This window comes from Schistocerca gregaria, chromosome 8, assembly GCF_023897955.1.
Source record: "Schistocerca gregaria isolate iqSchGreg1 chromosome 8, iqSchGreg1.2, whole genome shotgun sequence".
In the NCBI taxonomy this organism is placed as follows: Eukaryota; Metazoa; Arthropoda; class Insecta; order Orthoptera; family Acrididae; genus Schistocerca; species Schistocerca gregaria.
In genome coordinates this window covers 507800220-507822860 of record NC_064927.1, presented here as the reverse complement: position 1 = coordinate 507822860, position 22641 = coordinate 507800220, and the positions used below count along the sequence as shown (strand labels likewise).

Below are 22641 nucleotides of genomic sequence, written 5' to 3'. Positions count from 1 at the left end.
CGCAAATAGTAGGAAGACAATACTTTGTATTAATTTGATGAGGGTGAATTGCACGCTCAGGCAAAAAGCAAATTCATTTACAAAGTTCATTCAGACCTCAGTGTAGTAAGCTGGTAATTCTTAGGAAAACAGAGCAGTACATCAGTCCGGCAGACCAATTTGTGTTTGACAACATGAACTTGTTTAAAACAAACAGCAGCATCAACTCCGGGAACAGAAGACAGATAGTTTGAGTCTTTATCGAGTAGACACCTGATGATGGAAAATTTTCACTACCAGTGTTTGGTCAGCAAGGAGAGGACAGATGGTGGCGTAATGTTCCCTGTCACCAGTCTTTGCGCTAACCTTCTGGATCACATTCCAAACCTCTCTGCAGCGTCTCACTAAGTAAGAGCACGTCACAAAAAAATGGTGCAAGTGGCTCTGAGCACTATGGAACTTAACTTCTGAGGCCATCAGTCCCCTAGAACTTAGAACAACTTAAACCTAACTAACCTAACGACATCACAAACATCCACGCCAGATATATATGTTTTTGGATAGGGTCCGCCTTTAGCAAAACACAGTTTTGTTTTTTAACCCAAACATGTTTCACTGCAGTTGCAGCATCCTCAGTGGGCTTTTATTTTCCATCTGTTAAAGATAAAGAACGTTCTTTGTTGTTTTGTAAACATGTAGCTATTAGTTTTTTTATAAAAAATGTAATTATAGATATTTGAAAAAACACATAAATTATGAAAATCCATACCTTTTTACCACATGGTGTGGTTTTTCTGACGTCTTGTGTTTCTACAATGACCGACAGTTTGTCATCTGCAACCACTTATACCTTAAAGTAGATAAATTGTTTAAGCCAAAATTACGATTTGAAGAACTATGTTATTATTATGCCTGAAATTATTTAATTCTATGTGTTTGTGTGTGTGTGTGTGTGTGTGTGTGTGAGTGTCTATTTACATGGTGTTTCACTTACTCTTTTTTCGTCTTCATCTCTGTCAAACACTGAATATTGAGTTGCCACTGTCACTGTCACTGTCACTCACTGTTTCACTGTTTATCAGCTATAAAAACAAAACATGGCTGGCAGTGGAACAGCTGGAGGTTTAAAAACAAGATGGCTGACAGTGGAACAGTTGAAGGTGTTCCTGGCGGCTGTTTTGAACCTTTCAGAGGTGACTGAGATATTTTTACTTTTTTATTATTTTTTTTTTAGTGTGTGTTTGTGTGTGTGTGTGTGTGTGTGTGTGTGTGTGTGTGTGTGTGTAAAAGGGGGAGACAGAGAGAGAAAGAGAGGGAGAGAGAAAGGGAGGGGGAGAGAGATTTTAGGTTTCAGGATTTTTTTTTTTTTTTTTGTGGTTGGGGGAGGGGGGTTAAGATCTCTATAGGTTGGTTTTGTCTGTTAATTCTTTGAGGGCAGAGAACAGAGTGCCATTGCAGAGAGCTGTGTATTCATTTATTATTTGTTTGCCTTCTACTATGGCTTTTTGTATCTGGTAATTTTCTTCGATTATCAGTTTCTGTGGGGGGCTGTTGCTGCATTTGAGAATTTTCAAATCCGTGTTGATGTTTGTTGGGCTATGTTTCTTGTCCATGAGGTGTTCAGCAAATGTGGAATGACAGCTGTTACTTTTTAATGCTCTTTTGTGTTCTGTATATCTGGTATTAAAGTTTCTGGTTGTCTGTCCTATATAAACTGCTTTGCAATCCTGGCATGTTAATTGGTAAATACCAGATGTGTTGTGTTTGTCTGTGCTTGTGTTGGTTGTCCTTAGTTTTTTCTGTGTTGAGTTGTCTGTCCTGTAGGCTATTTTTATCCCTTGTTTTTTGAGTATGTTGCCTATTCTGTGTACTGTTTTGTTGTTATAGGTGAGAGTGAACCATCTGTTTGTCATTGTGGGTGTTTCCTGTTCATGTGTGTTTGTAGGTTGAGGCTTTTGTTTTTGACTTTGTATGTTGGGTGTCCTTTTTAGTTTTGCTTTAATTTTGTGGTTTAGTTTATCTATAGTGTTTGTGTCATATCCATTCTCCACTGCTATTTGTCTGATTGTCTGCAATTCATTCTTGTAGTTGTTATCAGTGAGTGGGGTTTTGTTTAGTCTGTGTAGCATGTATTGGAAGCTGGCTAGTTTGTGTGTAATCGGATGATTAGAGTCTTTGTGAATGGTTGTGCTAGTGGTGGTCGCTTTCCTGAATATGGAGAATTGGTGTTGATTGTTGTGTCTGTATATTGTGAGGTCAAGGAAGTTTAGCCTTTTATCATGTTCTGTTTCTATGGTGAATTTTATTTTTGGGTGTACTTTGTTTATATCACTGTGGAGTTGTTGGATGCGACATGGTGTTTCATCTATAAGGCATATGATGTCATCTACATAACGGTACCAATATATTATCCGGTATTGTTTGGGTCTAACTATTGTTTCGAATATTTTATTTTCAATGTGATTGAGAAAGATGTTGGCTAGGACTCCACTGACTGGTGACCCCATTGGAAGCCCATCTTCTTGTGAGTAAAACTGATTGTCAAAGGAAAAGTAGTTTTGTTGTGTGATAAGTTTTAGGATGCTAGCTATTTCTTTTATGTGGGGTTCGGGAATTTTGGCTTGTTCTTCTAATTGTTGTCTGATGATGTTGATGGTTTCAGTGGTGGGGATATTGGTGTACATGGATGTGATGTCAAATGATGTGAGTGTGGCTGTTGTGGGTATGTTGATGTCTTTGATTTGCTGTACCAGCTCTTCGGTGTTGCGTATGCTTCTGTTATTTGTGTATATGTAGTGTTTCTGTATGTATGTGTGAATTTCTCTGGCTAAGTGGTATGTGGGTGCACTTCTGAAATTGACTACAGGGCGTATAGGAATGCCATCCTTGTGGAGCTTTAGTAGGCTGTTCAGTGTGGGTGCTTGGGGGTTCTTTTGTTTCAACCATTTTGCTTTCTGATTTGTGAATATGTGTGATATATTTTTTAGGATTGTTATTGTGTTTTTCTGGTATCTTTGTGTTGGGTCACTGGTTAGCTTTGTTATGTTGTTGTCTTCCAGGAATTTTAAGGTTTTTTGCTTGTATTCATCCTGTTTAATTATTATCATGGTGTTGCCCTTGTCTGATCTTGTGATGGGTGCCTCATTGTTTTTAAGTTTGTCCTTTATTTTTCCAGAGGTTTTTTCTTCCTCAGTTTTTGTTCCTGTCAATATGTTGTTTTTGTTTTCTTTTATTATGTATCTTATTTCTTCTGTGATTAATTCTCTTGTCAGACCTGCATTGAAGTTTTGATTATTGTTTCTTTCTTGTTGTTTTATGATGTACTCACTTTCTGTGATAAGATTCTCCACCGTCTTGTGTGTGATGTGTGTGTTGACATTGTATTTTGGGCCTTTTTCTAGAAAATTTATTTCTTGGTTGGTTAGTGGTATGTCAGTGAGGTTTACCAGACGTTTGTGGAATGTGTGGTTTGCTTGTTTTCTATTTTTATGTGCAAAAGCTTTGTTTTGTTTTAAAAGATTGTTTAGTTTTTGTTGTTGTTTATTCCATTTTGATTTTCATAATTTATGTGTTTTTTCAAATATCTATAATTACATTTTTTATAAAAAAACTAATAGCTACATGTTTACAAAACAACAAAGAACGTTCTTTATCTTTAACAGATGGAAAATAAAAGCCCACTGAGGATGCTGCAACTGCAGTGAAACATGTTTGGGTTAAAAAACAAAACTGTGTTTTGCTAAAGGCGGACCCTATCCAAAAACATATATATTGTTAAAGCAAACACGGAAAAAAGAGCTTCAATACCAAGATGATTATCCACGCCAGAGGCAGGATTCGAACCTGCGACCGTAGCGGTCACGCGGTTCCAGACTGTAGTTCCTAGAAACACTCGGCCACAGCGGCCGGCAGCACATGACACTGCTGATGATGATCCGTCAGTCGGACGGGGATTTTGAACTTGCAGCGCCCATTGGCTTGACCCTCTCCGTTCCTTTCATCCGTGACAACGCAAACCCACCACTACACTGTAGAAGCACGCGCCACAGTCATCCAGGCAACACACAACCTCCATTACGACCTTGCCTTGAATGGCGAACCATTCCCTTAGCATGGGATTACTTTGACTTGGCTCGAGTACACGTGTCAACATGTACAGAAAGGTTACAAGGACCCGCTTCTATTATGGCAACAATTCGGTATAGTCCATTCGATTACTAGAGATGCTCAGAAAAGTTAAATGTGAATAACTGTATTAAACGTGGCATTTTTCTCGCGAAAACCTTTGGTTAAATTTCAACAACCGATATTTGAAGAAGACTGTAAAAATTGTGCTACCGCCTGCCTCGACTAGCGAATTACGAAAATTACATCAAAGAGATTGGCTGCGTACAAAAGCAAATAAATTATTTTTCGTCACTCAATACACGCAAATAGAATAGGAAACAAAATCGTTAATATTGGTACGATGTAGGGCCACTTTATAGTGGCTTTCAGAGTATATACATAGACAAAGAAAAAATCTTGTTATTTTGTGACTCTGAACGATGACGTCCGCTTTCAGAGGCATTGATGCTACGCGAAGATACGAAAGCCGGCCTTCAACAGGCTTCGGCAAGAACTGAAGGCAGTCGCTGACACACCGTATTAAAATGCAAGCTGTAGTCTTTCTCCTGACAAATTTCTGTTATTTTCCAGGTATATTTTAAGTCCATTTTCCTTTAGCTAGGAGAAAACAGTTTTTCTTCGGATGGATGAATGATCATTTTAGGGCTGCCTTATTATATTGTTGCAAGTGACGAAGTCACTCGGACGTATGAGAGCTGCTCATGCAAAGAAGATGTAAGACTGGACCAAGCCATTTTGATTAGGGTCTACACGCGGTTTTTCCAGCAGAATGCTGGGATGGTTCCTACTAACAGAGCATAGCCGACCCCTCCCCTCTTCCTTTAACAGTGTTCACATGGGTAAAATGAAGTGTGTCCTATGCTGTATTTATTATTATTACGTATCTTATTGTTTCCATAGTTGTCGTTTCCACTGTGTATTTCCATGGGAGAACTTCAACGATCAGTAATTCTTATTCTGATTTTAATTTTTCTTTATACGTTCTGCACGTGTTACTTTATGTCATACGTCCAGTGGTAAAATGGGGAAACGACGTTAGTATGAAAAATTCCCTGTGTTACACGCAACAAGACGGTTGGCAGAGTGAAGATTTAGGAATGTAAAGCATATTTCCTGTAGAATTTATAGTTTATATGTACCACTCTTAAATCTCTTGTTTTGAGCTACCTTGGTGTGCAAAACGTAAGGACGGAAGTAACTTTCGCGTTATGCGTCACTGCCAAGTGACGTAGCTCGATGAAACTTGGACCACTCACACACACTTACACTCACACAGACACACACACACAGAACAGCTACGTTATAGCCCAGAGGGTAACTGTAAGAAATACCAAGTGAGGTGAACACAAGTGAAACTTTTATTTAAGAACAATAAATATATGAAAGTCACAGCGATTCATCGTGCTTCGCTGGACATCACGGCTGCGACCGCCACGGACGACAGCGCATGCCCCGCATCTGGCTCCCGCGCCGGCCACAAGGTGGGGAGGGAGCGACTCCCGTGGCAGGGCGCTCCACTCCTCCACCAGCACGGTGGCTTGCTCCACCTTTGCTGTTGGAAGCACTCCACACTGTCACCCGTAAAAAAGAAATCAGGAGCCGAGAGGTCCCCCAGAAAGACGCACAGGGGGAAGCAGTGTAATGTCGGAATAACGCTGAGCGGTCAGTGTACCGTGTCCAGAGATTTGAAGGTCATTAAGCTCCTGTAACATTATGCCTCGCCACACGACACCACCCGGAAATGGTCATACACATATCAAAGAAAGCTTTGCATGACGTCGGTTCCGAGACATCCGGAACCTGTACACAAAATTTAAATAGAGATCGCCATAAACATCATTTCCGCCCTTTTTACTGCTCATGGAAACCACACACTGCACCTTGCACCACCGTACACCGAGACCTTCATATGGGTCAGATTGCTGTACACACTGGTACCTCTAATACCCAGTAGCACGTTCTCTTGCATTGATGCAAGCCTGTATTCGTCGTGGGATACTATCCACAAATTCATCAAGGCACTGTTGGTCCAGATTGTCCCACTATTCGAAGGCGATTCGGCGTAGATCCCTCACAACGCTTGGTGGGTCACGTCGTCCATAAACAGCCCTTTTCAATCTATCCCAGCCATGTTCGATAGGGTTCATGTCCGGAGAAGATGCTGGCCACTCTAGTCGAGCGATGGCGTTATCCTGAAAGAAGTCATTCACAAGATGTGCACGATGGGGGAGCGAACTGCCGTCCACGAAGACGAATTCCTCACCAATACGCTGCTGATATGGTTGCACTATTGGTCGGAGGATGGCATTCATGTATTGTACAGCCATTACGGAGCCTTCCATGACCACCAGCGGTGTACGTCGGCCCCACATAACGCCACCCCGAAACAGCCCCCCCCCCCCCCCCCCGCCTCGCTGCACCCGCTCGACAGTGTGTCTAAGGCGTTCAGCTTGACCGGGTTGCCTCTAAACACTTCTCCGACGATTGTCTGGTTGAAGGCATAAGCGACACTCATCGGTGAAGTGAAAGTGATGCCAATCCTGAGACGTCCATTCGGCATGTTGTTGCGTACATCTTTACTGCACTGCATGGTGTCGTGGTTGCAAAGACAGACCTCGCCGTGGGCGTCGGGAATGAAGATGCGCATCAATTAGCCTATTGCGCACAGTTTGAATCATAACACGACGTCCTGTGGCTACACGAAAAGCATTATTAGACACGGTGGCGTTGCTGTCAGGGTTCCTCCGAGCCATAATCCGTAGGTAGCGGTCGTCCACTGACCTTGGGCGATCTGAGTGTGGCATGTCATCGACAGTTGCTGTCTGTCTGTCTGTCTGTCTGTCTGTATCTTCTCGACGTCTGAACAATATTGCTTTGTTTCACTTCGAGACGCCTGGGCACTTCAAAAATGGTTCAAATGGCTCTGAGCACTATGGGACAACTGCTGTGGTCATAAGTCCCCTAGAACTTAGAACTACTTAAACATAACTAACCTAAGGACATCACACACATCCATGCCCGAGGCAGGATTCGAACCTGCGACCGTAGCAGTCACGCGGTTTCGGACTGAGCACCTAGAACCCCTAGACCACCGCGGCAGGCCTGGGCACTTCCCTTGTTGAGAGTCCTACCTGGCACAGAGCAACAAACGGTGCACTCATAGCACACTGCGTTACGGTGACCCTGTACTTTGCAACGTCCGTTCTTTCAGTGGTCGGTCGTGACGTCATTTTTACGGAGAACAATGCGCGTCTGCATCGACCTGCGCAGTGGAGAAAGTCTCGGAACGAGAGGATAGTCGGCGAACGGACTGTCCTGCCGGCTGCCCCGTCTTAACTCCCACCGAGCGCACGTGGGCTGCGTCGCGAAGACGTGTTGCAGCACGTCCCTCCACGTGCACCGGCGACCATCCGACAGGTGTGGACCTCGGTGGCGGAGGAATGGAGCGCCCTGCCACAGAAACCCCTCCCCACCTTGTGGCCAGCATGGGTGCTCGGTGCAGACCGCATGCATTGCTGTCCTCACTGATCACACACCCTATTAATCATCATGCCCCACCTTTTATGATGTCCAGGGAACTGACGTGAATCGCTGTAATTATTGTCTTTGAGTAAACGTCTCACTTCGTCTCATTTGTTTCACTCACCTTCTGAACTACAGAGGTTCTTTCCCTGTATGGTACTAGTTTCACCGAGCAGTATTAGGTGGAACTGACACATCGAGCGTAAGCTACTTTCGTCCTCGAGTTTTGCGCACCAGCGTTCATATTCAGCATTTCCTCAGTGAAAACTGCGGCTGGTATTCTACCGGAGGCGCAAGTCGCTTCCAGAGAGGGGCAGTAATCTAGCAGACCGTTCAGGACCGGGTAACAGGGCATCGGTGTAACGTAACGAGTGGGCGCCGCCGTGCGACAGGTGGTGGTGGCGCGGCGCGAGGTGGTGGTGTCCGCGGGCGCCATCAACAGCCCGCAGCTGCTGATGCTGTCGGGCGTGGGGCCGGCGGAGCACCTGCAGGAGATGGGCATCCCCGTGGTACGCGACCTCAAGGTGGGCCACAACCTGCAGGACCACGTGGGCCTCGGCGGCCTCACCTTCCTCGTCGACGAGCCCGTCGCCATCGTCCAGAACAGGCTGCAGGTCAGTAGTCTCTCTCACTCTCACTCTCTCTCTCTCTATCTCTCTGTCTCTCTCACACACACAGACACACACACACGCACACACAAGCTCTCCTCATATTTAATCTGCACCCAAGTACGAGTGTTGACCATTTTCCTAGATAGCCCCCTACTATGGTCAACAGAAAAATTTATTTATTTTTATGTGGCCAACAAAGTATCCACTACTTGTTAAACTAAATCGAAAAAAATTTCTAGGCATGTGTCGTTTTACTTGTTTTCCTATGACAACAGCGAACGAAAATGAACGTCAAATATATTGTAATTATCGGTAGAAGAGAACGAACACACTGTTCTGTACTAAAGAAATTTGTCGATCAGTACTTTACCGTGATTATTTATCATATTAACGAGATTCAGTGCGTTCACCGACATCAAAATTTTGGATACAGTCAAATAATAAATTAGCAGCACAAAGGAGTTAAGTGAGAATGGAAAATATGGAGGAAAAATTACAGGAATTAAACATAGAAACATTCATATACCTCAAAGAAGTGAGACATTACAAAATGAAACATTAAAGTGATAACAAATCAAATTACTGTGCGATCAAGGCATTAACATAATTTTAAATATGTTCAATCAGTGGAATGCTGATGAACTTTCTTGCTTCGACTGACTATGTTTTTCACTAACCAAAATATTGACTATTACTCATGGGACATACTGTAACTAGGCAGACCCCACTAACGACAGTATTATATCGACAGCTTTTTGAGGATGTTAACTTGTGGAGCAGCTAAACATTATTTGCCAATTTGCGAATGCTTTAGAGAAACACAACTTAATTACTATCTTTGACTGCTCTGTACATCGGAAGCTTCACAGTGACAATTCATGCAACCCACAGGTTCAAGAGTTGCATATTGATGCATATTTGATGAAACATTAACCAAATTTATTTTTATCATTTCCTTACGAGCAAGCTGCTTGCTTTGATAGGTTACAATCCAAGCCGGAAATATTAAGGAACTGGCTTGACAACATACCGTGCGGCGAGAAATATTGACAGCTTTTAGACTGTTTCCCCCTCACTGCCTATGGAACGCGCCTCCTCTTGCAGCTTGCCGCCTGTTACACGTGGATACAGCGATTGTCTTTGACGACGTGAGGTAACTACAACAAGGGTGCGACGCGTTGGATCGAGCCTTCGTAAAAGTGGCTTTTTATTGTTACGAAAAAATGAGGTACATGTTCTTTTTAGTGCCTACGGCCAGATATTGAGACTAAAGTGTCTTAGGAGCAGAATACACTTTAAAACAATAGCTCTCTCAGATTTCTGTTAACTATCATACGCCTCAAATGCTGCACGAAGTTCACAGATAGACACATTAGTATAATGCGAAGATCAGTAAAAGTTAGCGATAATCTAATTATTGAGCTTTTATGTATCGTTAATATTTGTAGCTATTCCTCCTCAGTTGTTACCCAATTGTTTATATCAATAATAAGAAATTTTAACCGTCTTTTGCAACTAAATATTTATGTTTTCAAACAAATATGTTTCACCTATTCGTATTTAATTATGCGTATTTTGTTATGAGAAACGTACTGTTCTCCTGTCAGCAGAGATATGTTATTTTCCTATTTACACTACTTGCAGTTATATGGTTGTGTCTTAGTATTTACTTTTATGTGTGTCGTTATGTTACGTACCCACTTGATCTTGACTAAACACTAAGTGAATACACTATAAGTTGTCTATTAACTGTACATTGCAATTGGCTACTAGTTATATATAATATGCTTGGTTTGTGACGGCACGCAATACGGGTACCCATGACGGAAAAAAATCAAAACAGCAGATTTTGAGATGTGGAACTACAAAACTTTTACTGTGGCTGAAAAAAAATTTTGTATGCACAGTTTTAAAATGCTCAGAAAAGCGTTAAAATAACGTCTTAAGAAGTCTAAATTTCGAAAGAACCCCTGAAAGGTCACAGCAGCAGAACCTCTTCTTTTTTAACAAGTCAAACACTGTATATAGGGTTTCACAGCTCCCCTGCCGATTTGCTTTAAGCAACCCGCACTATGTCTGTATGAGGAACAGTATGGAGACAGGCGACCGCCATGTAATCGATACATGTTCCCTCTCAGAGCTCTGATCGATTGCTACCAAACGGAATCAATGAAAAAAAAACCTCAAGTGAGAATCAGCCACTAGTTACACAGTATTTTTGTATCAAGATATACCCTACTTCTGCCACACTTATTGAAATGTCTCGAATCTTTCTTGGTGTAATTATTGGCGCAGACATACCGGTTTTGGACGTCTCTGTGAGTTTATTCTATTTATAGTGCTTAATTTTTCGTATATTTTTCAGAGGTTAAACACTGGAAAGCTGTTACTTCCATGCTTCCGATTCTGATATCTCCTCTTTATTTCGTAGTTTCTAATGGTGAAACACACTTTCTAAGGCAACGTTTCTCAACCGTTTACGAAAGATTAAGTACTGTAAATGGAATAAACTGACAGACACATCCAAACCCTGTATGAGTACACAACGAAAGACTGGATAAGTATGGCACAAGAAAAGTATAACTTAGTCCAACGCACACCGTGTGAATGAATGAATGTCGTGTGAGTAGGGCCTCCCGTCGGGTAGACCGTTCGCCTGGTGCAAGTCTTTCGATTTGACGCCACTTCGGCGACTTTCGCGTCGATGGGGATGAAATGATGATGATTAGGACAACACAACACCCAGTCCCTGAGCGGAGAAAATTCCGATCCAATCGGGAATCGAACCCGGGTCCTTAGGATTGACTTTTTATTTTTTTTTTTTTTAAATTTTCATTTTTTTCGCTTTAGTTCGTTGCATCTGCTCGGGGCGGACGTCGTAAGACATCAATCTAAGTTCGTTGTTGATCTGTTAACTCAGTTTTTTTTATTACAGACGGCACGTTACCCTCTGAGCTACCGTGCCGGCGTCATTCCGTCGCCCTAACCACTCAGCTACCGGGGGCGAACACTCACCGTGCAACTCACGGCCAGTCCTCACCTGTGTTTTACAGTACGATTCCGTTTGCTAAGAGTCGCCCTAAAGTCTGCGAGGGATTATATAGATTACACGGCTGTTGCCTGGCTGGAGACAGTGCCAGTTGCGTAAAACGAATCGGTGGGGCAGCTGGATCACCCTGATACAATCACTGAGTACATACCCCCTATGACACTGACCACACTCTTTCTTGACTGTGTGGTGAGTGCGCTGTGTGACGCGACGTGCGGTGCTGTGCTGGCAGGCGGTGCCGGTGACGACGAACTACGTGCTGAACGAGCGCGGGCCCATGACCACACTGGGCGGCCTGGAGGCCATCGCGTTCGTCAAGACGCCGCTGGCCAACGCCTCCGCCGACTGGCCGGACATCCAGTTCCACTTCGCCCCCGCCTCCATCAACTCGGACGGCGGCGCCAGGGTACGGAAGGTAATGCAGCACTGTGCCGAGCTAGTTCGCTGCTACTGTGCCAGCCTCAGCAGGGTTTGTCGCACTTGTTTCAAAATCTTAGTTTCCTTTTAACATTATTGTAAACATTTACATGAGAGAGGATATTTACCACGTCCTCTATGCTATACAGTCGCCGTAAGAAAATTTCTAGAGAAACAGCGACTACTGCGTAACAGGTGTAAAACTAAGCGTAGGGTTATAGATAGAGACTTGCTGAATGAAAAGCATTTGGCCCTCAAGAGCACAGTGCGTGAAGCCTTCAATGACCACCGTACCAGGGTCCTATCAGAGATCTCTCACAAAACCCAAAGAAATTCTGGTCATATGTGAAGGCTGTCTGTGGCATCAATGTTAGTGTCCAGAGACTAATGAATGAAGCAGGAACTGAAACTGATGAAATCAAAGCGTAATTAGAAATTTTGAATTCCGTTTCCAACTGTTCCTTTAGTAATGAAGTAACATCCACTTTAACCATAATGTTACGAACAGACGAAATTGCAATCGTCCAGCCGTAACAGTGAGTTCATTGATTCCTCTGGCAGATGGCTCATTAGACAGAAACGTATGAAACACAATAACAAGAACGCGTTGTGGAAACGAAATCTGTTGGGCGTTTTTCCACATCTGGAAGATTATGTCTATTCAAATTTCGCGCCAGTCGCATAACAGTGGCATTAGTAGCGCCACCGAGAGGATACAAATCAAGTTCCCTTTAAATACACGTAATGAGCAAGGACTGGCAATGGCAAGGCAAGGAAAGGAAAGCGTTTCTGAAGAAGAGAAATTTGTTAACATCGAGTATAGATTTAAGTGTCATGAAAGTATTTGTATGGAGTGTAGCTATGTATGGAAGTGAAACATGGACGATAAATAAATAAATAATTTGGACAAGAAGAGAATAGAAGCTTTCGAAATGTGGTGCTACAGAAGAATGCTGAAGATTAGATGGGTAGATCATATAACTAATGAGGAGGTACTGAATAGAATTGGGGTGGAGTTTGTGGCACAACTTGACAAGAAGAAGGGACCGGTTGGTAGGACATGTTCTGAGGCATCAAGGAATCACAAATTTAGCATTGGAGGGCAGCGTCGAGGGTAAAAATCGTAGAGGGAGACCAAGAGCTGAATACATTAAGCAGGCCGGCCGCGGTGGTCTCGCGGTTCTAGGCGCGCAGTCCGGAACCGTGCGACTGCTACGGTCGCAGGTTCGAATCCTGCCTCGGGCATGGATGTGTGTGATGTCCTTAGGTTAGTTAGCTTTAAGTAGTTCTAAGTTCTAGGGGACTGATGACCACAGCAGTTGAGTCCCATAGTGCTCAGAGCCATTTTGAACATTAAGCAGATTCAGAAGGATGTAGGTTGCAGTAAGTACTGGGAGATGAAAGAGCTTGCACAGGACAGAGTATCACGGAGAGCTGCATCAAACCAGTCTCTGGACTGAAGACCACAACAACAATAACAACAACAATGAGCATTAGTTTCCTTTGAGATTGGGCGTGGTGTGTTGATGTTAGTCAAGACTGCTTTTAAGACGACAAAGACGCTCTTATCAGTACATGACTGAGTCTGGACGAGGTCGTGTGACTGGGCTAAGCCAAGCTGGGTGGTCCTTCCGAGATACTGCAGACAGACGCGGCAGCAACGAGACCACTGTACGTCACTGCTGACTGCGGAGGTCACAGGACGGCCAGCCTCCGGTGAGCCACGAGGAAGGCCTCAGTGCCCACCGTATGCCTGTGGCGCATCGGACTGGATTTGCAGCAGCAATGCGAGCAGCAGTTGGCACCACAGTGGGACAACCGACTGTTACAACTGTTACAAATCGGTTGGTTCAAGGACATCTAACAGCCAGACGCTATGTAGCGTGCTTTCCACTAACCACAAACAACTGCCCCGTGCGACTTCATTGGTGTCAAGCGAGAGTTCAGTGAAGGACAGGACGGAGGTCTGACGAAAGTTGATTCTGCCTCGGTAACAGTGGTGGCCTTGTCTTGGTTAGCAGCAGCCCAGATGAGGGCCTGCAACCAACTTGGCCAGACCTACACCTGGAGTTATGGGCTGAGGTGCGGTTTCTTATGACAGCAGGACCATTCTCATGGTTATCCTACGTACCTCGCCTGCAAATTTGTGTCAATCTGATGATTCGGCCTGTTGTGCTGCCGTTCATGAACAGCATTTCCAGTAGCACAACGCTCGACCACTCGCCCTCATAAAGCTGTTGTAACATAGTCTACACAGTGTCTACATGTTGCCTTGGCCTGCTCGATCACCAGATCTGCCTTCAGTCGCGCACATATGAGGCACCATCGGACAACAGTTCCAGCGTCATCGACACTCTACATTAACCGTCGCCGTATTGACCGACCAAGTGCTCAAATGGTTCAAATCGAGCGAGGTGGCGCAGTGGTTAGCACACTGGACTCGCATTCGGGAGGACGACGGTTCAATCCCGTCTCCGGCCATCCTGATTTAGGTTTTCCGTGATTTCCCTAAATCGTTTCAGGCAAATGCCGGGATGGTTCCTTTGAAAGGGCACGGCCGATTTCCTTCCCAATCCTTCCCTAATCCAAGCTTGCGCTCCGTCTCTAATGACCTCGTTGTCGACGGGACGTTAAACACTAACCACCACCATCAAATGGTTCAAATGACTTTAAGCACTATGGGACTTAACATCTTAGGTCATCAGTCCCCTAGAACTTAGAACTACTTAAACGTAACTAACCTAAGGACATCATACACATCCATGCCCGAGGCAGGATTCGAACCTGCGACCGCAGCAGCAGCGCCGTTCCGGACTGAAGCACCTGGAACCGCTCGGCCACAGCGGCCGGCTCGACCAAGCGCAACAGAAATGGAACCTCATCGCACAAACTTACATTCGGCACCTGTACAATAGAATGTATGCTCGTTAGCATGTTTGCATTCAATATTCTGGCAGTTACACTGGTTATTTTTGGTCCCCAGTTTCACATTTTCAATGGTTTGTCTCGCACTGTGATCTTGGAATGTTAATCACTTCAATATATTACCTAGACGAATGTATTCCCGAAATATCGCTACTCTATGTTAGCTATTATTTGGTGCTCCCGTCAGTGTGTAAGTTCAATTTATAACACGAATGATAGAAAGATTTACTTAACTTGATAAAATCCTGTGTCACGGGAGTGATTGATCATTTACAATTGTCACTGGCAGAAATTTATGTAATAATTAACAGATTGTTCACCTGAAGTACGCTGTTCAACATTTACAGAAGCTTATGTCTATCTGAATCATGAATAACTCTCTAGTCCTACTAGATGATGTTGAATGCCACACCTGAGGTCACGAACTGGACCAGAGAGCTTCCATGCTCTTCTCTATGTTGACCTCCCTGTGAGATTACATTAGATTAGATTAATACTTGTTCCATAGATCATGAATACGACACTTCGTAATGATGTGGAATGTCTCAGGTTAATAAAAGATGTCTGTACAATATATTACATTACACAAAATATTGCATGACACTAACGTTTAAGTTGTTGTTGTTTTTTTTTTGCTTAATTTATTTCTAAAAATTCAGCCAATGAGTAGAAGGAGTTGTCATTTAGAAATTCCTTTAATTTATTTTTAAATGTTAGTTGGCTATCTGTCAGGCTTTTGATGCTGTTTGGTAGGTGACCAAAGACTTTCGTGGCAGCATAATTTACCCTTTTCTGTGCCAAAGTCAGATTTAACCCTGCATAGTGAAGATCATCCTTTCTCCTGGTGTTATAGCTATGCACACTGCTGTTACTTTTGAACTGGGTTGGATTATTAACAACAAATTTCATAAGTGAATATATATACTGTGAGGTTACTGTGAGGATCCCTAAATCCTTAAAAGGATGTCTGCAGGATGACCGTGGGTGGGCTCCAGCAATTATTCTGATTACACGTATTTGAGCAATGAATACTTTTCTACTCAACGATAAATTACCCCAGAATATGATGCCATACGAAAGCAGTGAATGAAAGTAGGCATAGTAAGCTAATTTACTGAGATTCTTATCACCAAAATTTGCAATAACCCTAATAGCATACGTAGCTGAAAGACGTTTCAGCACACCATCAATGTGTTGGTTCAAATGGCTCTGAGCACTATGGGACTCAACTGCTGTGGTCATCAGTCCCCTAGAATTTAGAACTACTGAAACCTAACTAACCTAAGGATACCACACACATCCACGCCCGAGGCCGGATTCCAACCTGCGACCGTAACGGTCACGCGGTTGCACACTGTAGCGCCTAGAACCGCTCGGCCACAACGGCCGGCCTCATAAACCACACACGTAGACTGTTCGTCGCCCTGCTTCTGCCACACGTTTACCATGCCAGAGTGGACGACATGTGACGGTGTAATGCGATGCGAAATGGTGAGAACAGTTATAAGATACAGAAAGTGCGTAAATTTTTCAGTCTGCAGACGGAAGACTTTCATTTCGAAATTACCGGTTTCGGTCAGTGTCGGCCTCGTAAAGTCACATTGTCTTAGCTACTAGGGGACTGATGACCTCGGATGTTAAGTCCCATAGCGCTGAGAGCCATTCGAAGCATCTGTGGTTTGTGGCGGACAGAGCCGCCTGCGCGCTCGCCTCGACGCCGTCCCAGCGACTGCGTGCGCCGTGTCGGCAGGTGCTGGGCCTGACGGAGCGCGTGTACGACGCCGTGTACCGGCCGATCGCGAACCGCGACGCCTTCAGCATCCTGCCGCTGCTGCTGCGGCCGCGGTCTCGCGGCCGGGTGCGCCTGCGCTCCGCCGACCCGCGCCACTACCCGCTCATCGACGCCAACTACTTCGCAGACCCGCACGACGTCGCGACGCTCGTCGAGGGCGTCAAGATGGCCGTCCGCACCGGCCTGGCGCCAGCCTTCCGGCGCTACGGCGCGCGCCTCCACTCGCTGCCGCTGCCCAACTGCCGACGCCACGAGTACGTCCGCCGCTCACGGCTCACTGCTTGCTGGACACGCCGCTCGCTTGTCGCGACAGCTCTCTGCCTGCAGCGAGTACTCACACCCACGACACATATATGTTCCTGTGGTCTTCAGTCCAGAGACTGGTTTGACGCAGCTCTCCGTGCTACCCTATCCTGTGCAAGTTTCTTCATCTCCCAGTACCTACTGCAGCCTACATCCTTCTGAATCTGATTTGTGTATCCATCTCTTGGTCTCCCTCTACCATTTTTACCCTCCACCCTGCCCTTCAGTACTAAATTGGTCATCCCTTGATGCCTCAGAACATGTCCTTCCAATCGATCCCTTCTTCTAGTCAAGTTGTGCCATAGACTCCTCTTCTCCCCAATTCTATTCAATACTTCATCATTAGTTATGTGATCTACCCATCTAATGTTCAGCATTGCTCCGTAGCACCACATTTCGAAAGCTTCTATTCTCTTCTTGTCTAAACTATTTATCGTCCATGTTTCACTTCCATACATGACTACACTCCATACAAATACTTTGAGAAACGATTTCCTGACACTTAAATCAATACTCGATGTTAACAAATTGTCATACAGTAAAGATGCATGCCCTCGGGAAAAATTACGGCTGTAGTTTTCCCTTCCTTTAAGCCTGTCTGATTTAAATTGCTTTCATAACAAAATTATTTGTCCACATAGTTCTTTGTCGAAGTGTCTCCCTATAGCCCAACCTGTATTTTACACACTGAAACATTGTTGGATTATTGTGTAAGTATATTCCACAGTGTTTCCCTCATATTTATTTATTATTTATGAAACTTTGAAGTCTTATTTACACCACACTGACTTTACACAATGACATGCTAACGCTTTCACCGAACACATACTTCTTTTGATGACATTTTCGTATAGGACTGTCATATATTGTATAATGACTAATTCGTTTATGCACAAACTTTCTTTTTGTGTGTCGGAAGGCTCAGTTGTCACTTGCGTTCCAATCTCAGGTCGGTTTTCTTCATAACCCACTTTTTGAATGTCAGTTGTTTCCGTTGCATGATGTCCTCTTCCTAGGTAAGTCGCTACAAGGACGTTCTCTGATTCATTAACATCGAAATCTGTGTTATATGCGAGTGATACGTCACTGATGCTGTCGATCATTACTGTCTATAACTGAGAAATGACTGAAGTGGAGTGCTATATATGGAGTTAATACCAACGGGCATATGGTCCATTGCTGTGTTTCAAGTGGCAGTTTTTTACATCACCAAGAAGTATTGTTTACCGGTCTAATTAAGAACGATGGTTGTATGCTACAAATCACCTCAGATGCATTACTCTTCTAATGGTTACAAACTATCATTCAGAACTGCTTATCTGCTGAGTACAAATAAAAGAAAATCTTCATATCCACAGAACGCGTTACTATTCAGTACAAAATGCCTACAACATAGCAATTCCATGGCTGCCGCACGTAGTATCTAAATCAGCCAGCAGAGAGCAGCTGTGATCAGTCTTTGCAGTGTACGTAGTTAAAATACAAGCCAATAGCTTTTAGATGACCTTGAGTGGTAGGGTGACATATGAACCATGATTTCTCATTACTGTTGTCCAGTTATAGAACTGCTAGCGGAAAAAATGCTCCTATTGTCGCACAAAAAAGGCGAATGTGCTCCTTTTTAAACGACACTATAAAGTGTGACACCAGTTGCCTCATTCTACCATCTTTTCACAACTTTAAAAATTTTCCCATTAATTTTGGCATGCAGACATATTTGCAATCTTTCTAACATCCTGCTCACCTCACACTCCCCCGACCGTAACTCGCTCACACCCACTAGTCCATCAGTCGCTCGATTCCCACTTGACCATACTCTCTCACCCGTTCAGCTTAACTCATCATCATTAGCTCTTTGTGCCTAATCGTCATTGTCACTTGTTTCACAGCCACAGTCTCCGTCGTTCAATCCTACTACTACTAAACTATCCTATCACTATCAATGCCTCCTCCTTTCTCTCTCTTACTATTACTATCTCACTGATTCTTTCCCACTGCTGCCGTCTCACAGTCAGAGCCACTATCTCTCTCTTCCGCACTATCATTGTCATAGATTTGTCTTATTTACTCTGCAAAAGTAAGGTATGTCACTCATATGTCAAGTTCTTTATGAGTCAGTAAAATTTTGATAGTTTACTTAGGTGAAACTCAAATACAGCAAAACCAGTTTTATACTTAAGACAGAATTTTACTTACACAAATATCTTTCATGAGCTCCAGTACTAAAACACTGGGTGTCCATACCCTTCAAATGATAACAGAGGCACTTTACAGCATATTTCTCCGTGCTATATCACTTTATAAACTACGTTTTCAGCTCAACAGTATCTTTCGTGCGTATTTTACGTGTAGAACTAAGGAAACTTTGAACCTCTGTATCTCGGAAACGGATACAAAAAAATTAAGACTGTTCGAGATTGGAATCTTAGGAATATATTGCAAAAACTTCAGCCATTTGCTGTGCGTAGCTCTCGTGGAATCCACGGCTCGGTTTTTATGCGAAGAAATTGCAAAATGGACTTTTGAACCATTGGTGTCTCAATAGGGCCCTTAACAACCACAGTAGACAACATCGAATGTAAACACAACCGTAAGATTTTCTCCAGTTGTCTAAGCAGGAGGAAACGTATAATATACATATTGACGCTGTAGTGTGGGACAGTGACATTAAGACGAGTGTTCTGCAGGGTATACGGCCCAGGGGCTGTCCAAAACACGACTCTATCTTTTTATGACCAACAGAACCCGAGGTACGAGCCCCCAAGGAATCCCGCTTTTATGCGCGGCGTATTTGAACATAGTGGGTAGCGTATGCTGCAGCACGCGTACCGATGCTGCAGGTATCGGCTTGTGGCCGCGGCAGCGAGCAGGGCTTCGCTTCGGGCGACGCTCGGAACTTTCCAGTACTAGACCTACCACTGTCCCGCTGCCCGAAACACACACTGCAACGCCGTGTTCTCCTGCGGCAGGTTCGCCTCGGACGCCTACTGGGAGTGCGCGGTGCGCACCATCTCCATGACCATCTACCACCCGGTGGGCACGTGCAAGATGGGCCCCGCCTCCGACCCCGACGCCGTGGTGGACGCGCGCCTCAGGGTGCACGGGGTGCGCGGGCTGCGCGTCGTCGACGCCTCCGTCATGCCGACCATCGCCAGCGGCAACACCAACGCGCCCGTCATCATGATCGCCGAGAAGGCCGCCGACATGATGAAGCAGGACTGGCTGTCGCCGCCCCCGGACCCCGGCGAGAAGGCGTAGCGCGGCCACTGTCCAGCCTCACTGCGCGTCTGGAGGCAGGACAGCGTGTGTGTGTGTGTGTGTGTGTGTGTGTGTGTGTGTGTGTGAGAGAGAGAGCGTCCTCTGGCCGCGCCGCACCTTGCGTGCCCCCCCACTCACTGCAGCTGAACCTTGGGCTGAAGAATCTCTGCGGCGTAGCCACGGGCGTGCTCTTGTCGAAACGAGAAGAGATTTCAAGGCTGTAATCAGACATTCTCTCTCACCTGCGGCTGAAGTTTAAGCAAGACTTCGAAACATTGCATTACTGGAAGTAGCTATACAGCTGCCGACCAGAGACGCGTTCACTGATGACCCAGCTGTGTGAAGGGCCATCTAGGCCCTAGAATTGAATTAGCATATCGGTCTAGTGCGGTTGCATCTGTAACATGCATCAGGGCTCTTCATACTTTTCACAGTTAGTCGTATCTGTTGAAAGAGTCACTGATGTGACGTTAATTTATTGGAGTACATCTCCTGCTGACCGCTACGGACATACTGATAGTCATACTAAACACTGCACAAGATCGCAAACATCTACAGCCAGTAACCACTTCGTGTTGTCAGAGTAATAGTTGGTAAGGAAACAGACAGTTCATACATTGAGCAGTGTGTGGGACTAATTTTATTTAGCATTTCTCAGAAGTAAGCAATGAAAGAGAGAGTAATCTTACCGTAAGTTAAGATCTAGCTGAAACGTCGCTTTACAGTGCTTCAAGACACAAATGTGCCTCGAGTGTGTGAAAAAGCGAGAGGTGGACTGCTGCGAGAAGTGTCTATCTACGGACAGCAAACGTGGATTTAGTAACAAAGCTGGCAGAGACCACCGACAGTCGGGCAACGTGGGCATTAGTTGGGACAAAACCAAACAGACACAAGAGTGAAATGAGAAATGCGAGTCTTACAGTCTCCTTTCGAAGTTAATGGTGACAACCAAGTCTTTTAACAGGTTATGTATATTTGCTGAATATTTAGTCTGATGATTAAATACGAACATGTTACATGAAGTGTTAGCTTATGTTCTTTTAACAAGAGCGGAATGTTACTTAATTATAGCATGTGTTTGTTGTTCTGATATGTGGAATAAATATTTTTTTCACATTGTGTGCCATTAACTCTTTGTAAATTCAAATACGTTATTACATGTCTTAGTGCTGTGTCGTTTTCTTCTCTGGACAAGTTTCGGCCTTTAGCGTTACCATTCCCATGTAGGTCTTTTTTGTTTTTAAGGGATGCAGCAAATTAATTTTACTTACATGAAATCAGTCGAGACGAAATCAGTACGTTCGTCTGATGGTCTAATACCGAAATGGAGAACCAGATTTTTGTTCGTCAGTACTATTACAGTCCTGATACAAAGTGGTCAGAAACTGTCTGAAAAGCTTGTAAGAGTGTTGCCGAGAAAGGGGGGGGGGGTTGTACTGAGAAATAATTGATAAAAAAAATTCGATACGTTGCGCCGTTTCCGAGTTATTTAGCACTGGAGTTAACCAATCAGATACGTGTGCGTGAAATTTCAAGTAGCCAGCCAGAGACGGTGTGGCCAAACGTTTTCTTCTTTTAGTTTCCGAAAACCCAGCAAGAGAGCGATACAGACATTGGACATGGGACGGTAGTAAGGGTCGAACCCGAGACAAGGGCTGAGAAGTCCCGTGTGCTGTCATCTACGCTGTGAGGACAGCTGATACTAGTTGTATCTGGCAGCTTTTATGACTGTTTCTGACCACCACGTATAGCATAATGGTTAAGGCAACTGCTGCTCCTGTGGAAACATTATCTTCGCGAAAAGTTCTTTACTAAAGACTGATACTGTAGTTTCCATTCTTCTTAAAGTACAGTAAATAGATTTTTCCTGGTTTTAAGTAGAAATTAATCTGGTTGCTCATCAGCAATATCTCCGCACGTACTCCACGGTTTTAAGATCGGAACGTTGGGCTGGAGAAAGCAGGATGTTCACCGAACTACATTATAACCACGAAGAGGTCTTTGATGGACAGGGGTCAGACTGCGCTTTGGGAAAACCTCCTAGCTGTGGATGAACTGCCTCAAACGTTTTCTAGAACAACTGCCTTTACTTCGTCATGTATCTATGGTTGGTCCGAAACCCAGAGAAATGTGTCCTGCAGCATTGCAGCACCTGAATTTTATTTTACTGTCGCCAGAATGCTTCGAGGAGGGCGATGGACTTGTAATTCCCCATCTGAGATATCGAGAGCTGGGCTTTTACGACAAAAACCTGCGCTAGTTATCGGACTGAGAGGTAAGAGCCGTGGGCCTGTGCTATAGAAGGTCGGCAATGTGCTGAAACGGGACGCGGCGGCCTGAACTCACTGGCGGCGTGATGCAGTTACCTAATTCAAAGTGCGACATGGCAGGCGTGTTGCAAAATCTGCTGGCCGGCGGCTACGGCGATCTTCCCCAGACGGTCCAATCCGTTCCGCAGGCGGAGGGCAACACAGTCCCTACGCAACACACACAAGCATATTCCGCTTGTCGGACACTCACCCAGTACAGAAACACGCCCATGAGCAACTCGATGTACAGTGCCACATTGCCACATGAAACTCTGAAGAAGTAGTCGGTGAACTGCAACTGAAGGTTTCTAGAACATCTTACTTTTTTCTGGCTATAGAACGACGGAG

At 44.5% G+C, this 22641-nt stretch overlaps 1 protein-coding gene across 2 annotated transcripts in view; it reads left to right on the top strand.

The window, feature by feature from the left end:
* Window positions 1–21114, top strand: part of LOC126283974 (glucose dehydrogenase [FAD, quinone]-like) — a 153206-nt gene extending 132092 nt beyond the window's left edge. The window contains exons 6-9 of one of the 2 annotated variants that reach the window (XM_049982433.1): window positions 8022–8243; window positions 11522–11704; window positions 16382–16677; window positions 19696–21114. In XM_049982433.1, coding sequence (XP_049838390.1) covers window positions 8022–8243; window positions 11522–11704; window positions 16382–16677; window positions 19696–19984 — 990 coding nt within the window. In that variant the 3' untranslated portion in view covers window positions 19985–21114. The remainder of the gene's footprint in view (window positions 1–8021; window positions 8244–11521; window positions 11705–16381; window positions 16678–19695) is intronic. The other variant, XM_049982434.1, reaches the window with a different exon arrangement.
* The last annotated feature ends 1527 nt before the right edge of the window (window positions 21115–22641 follow it).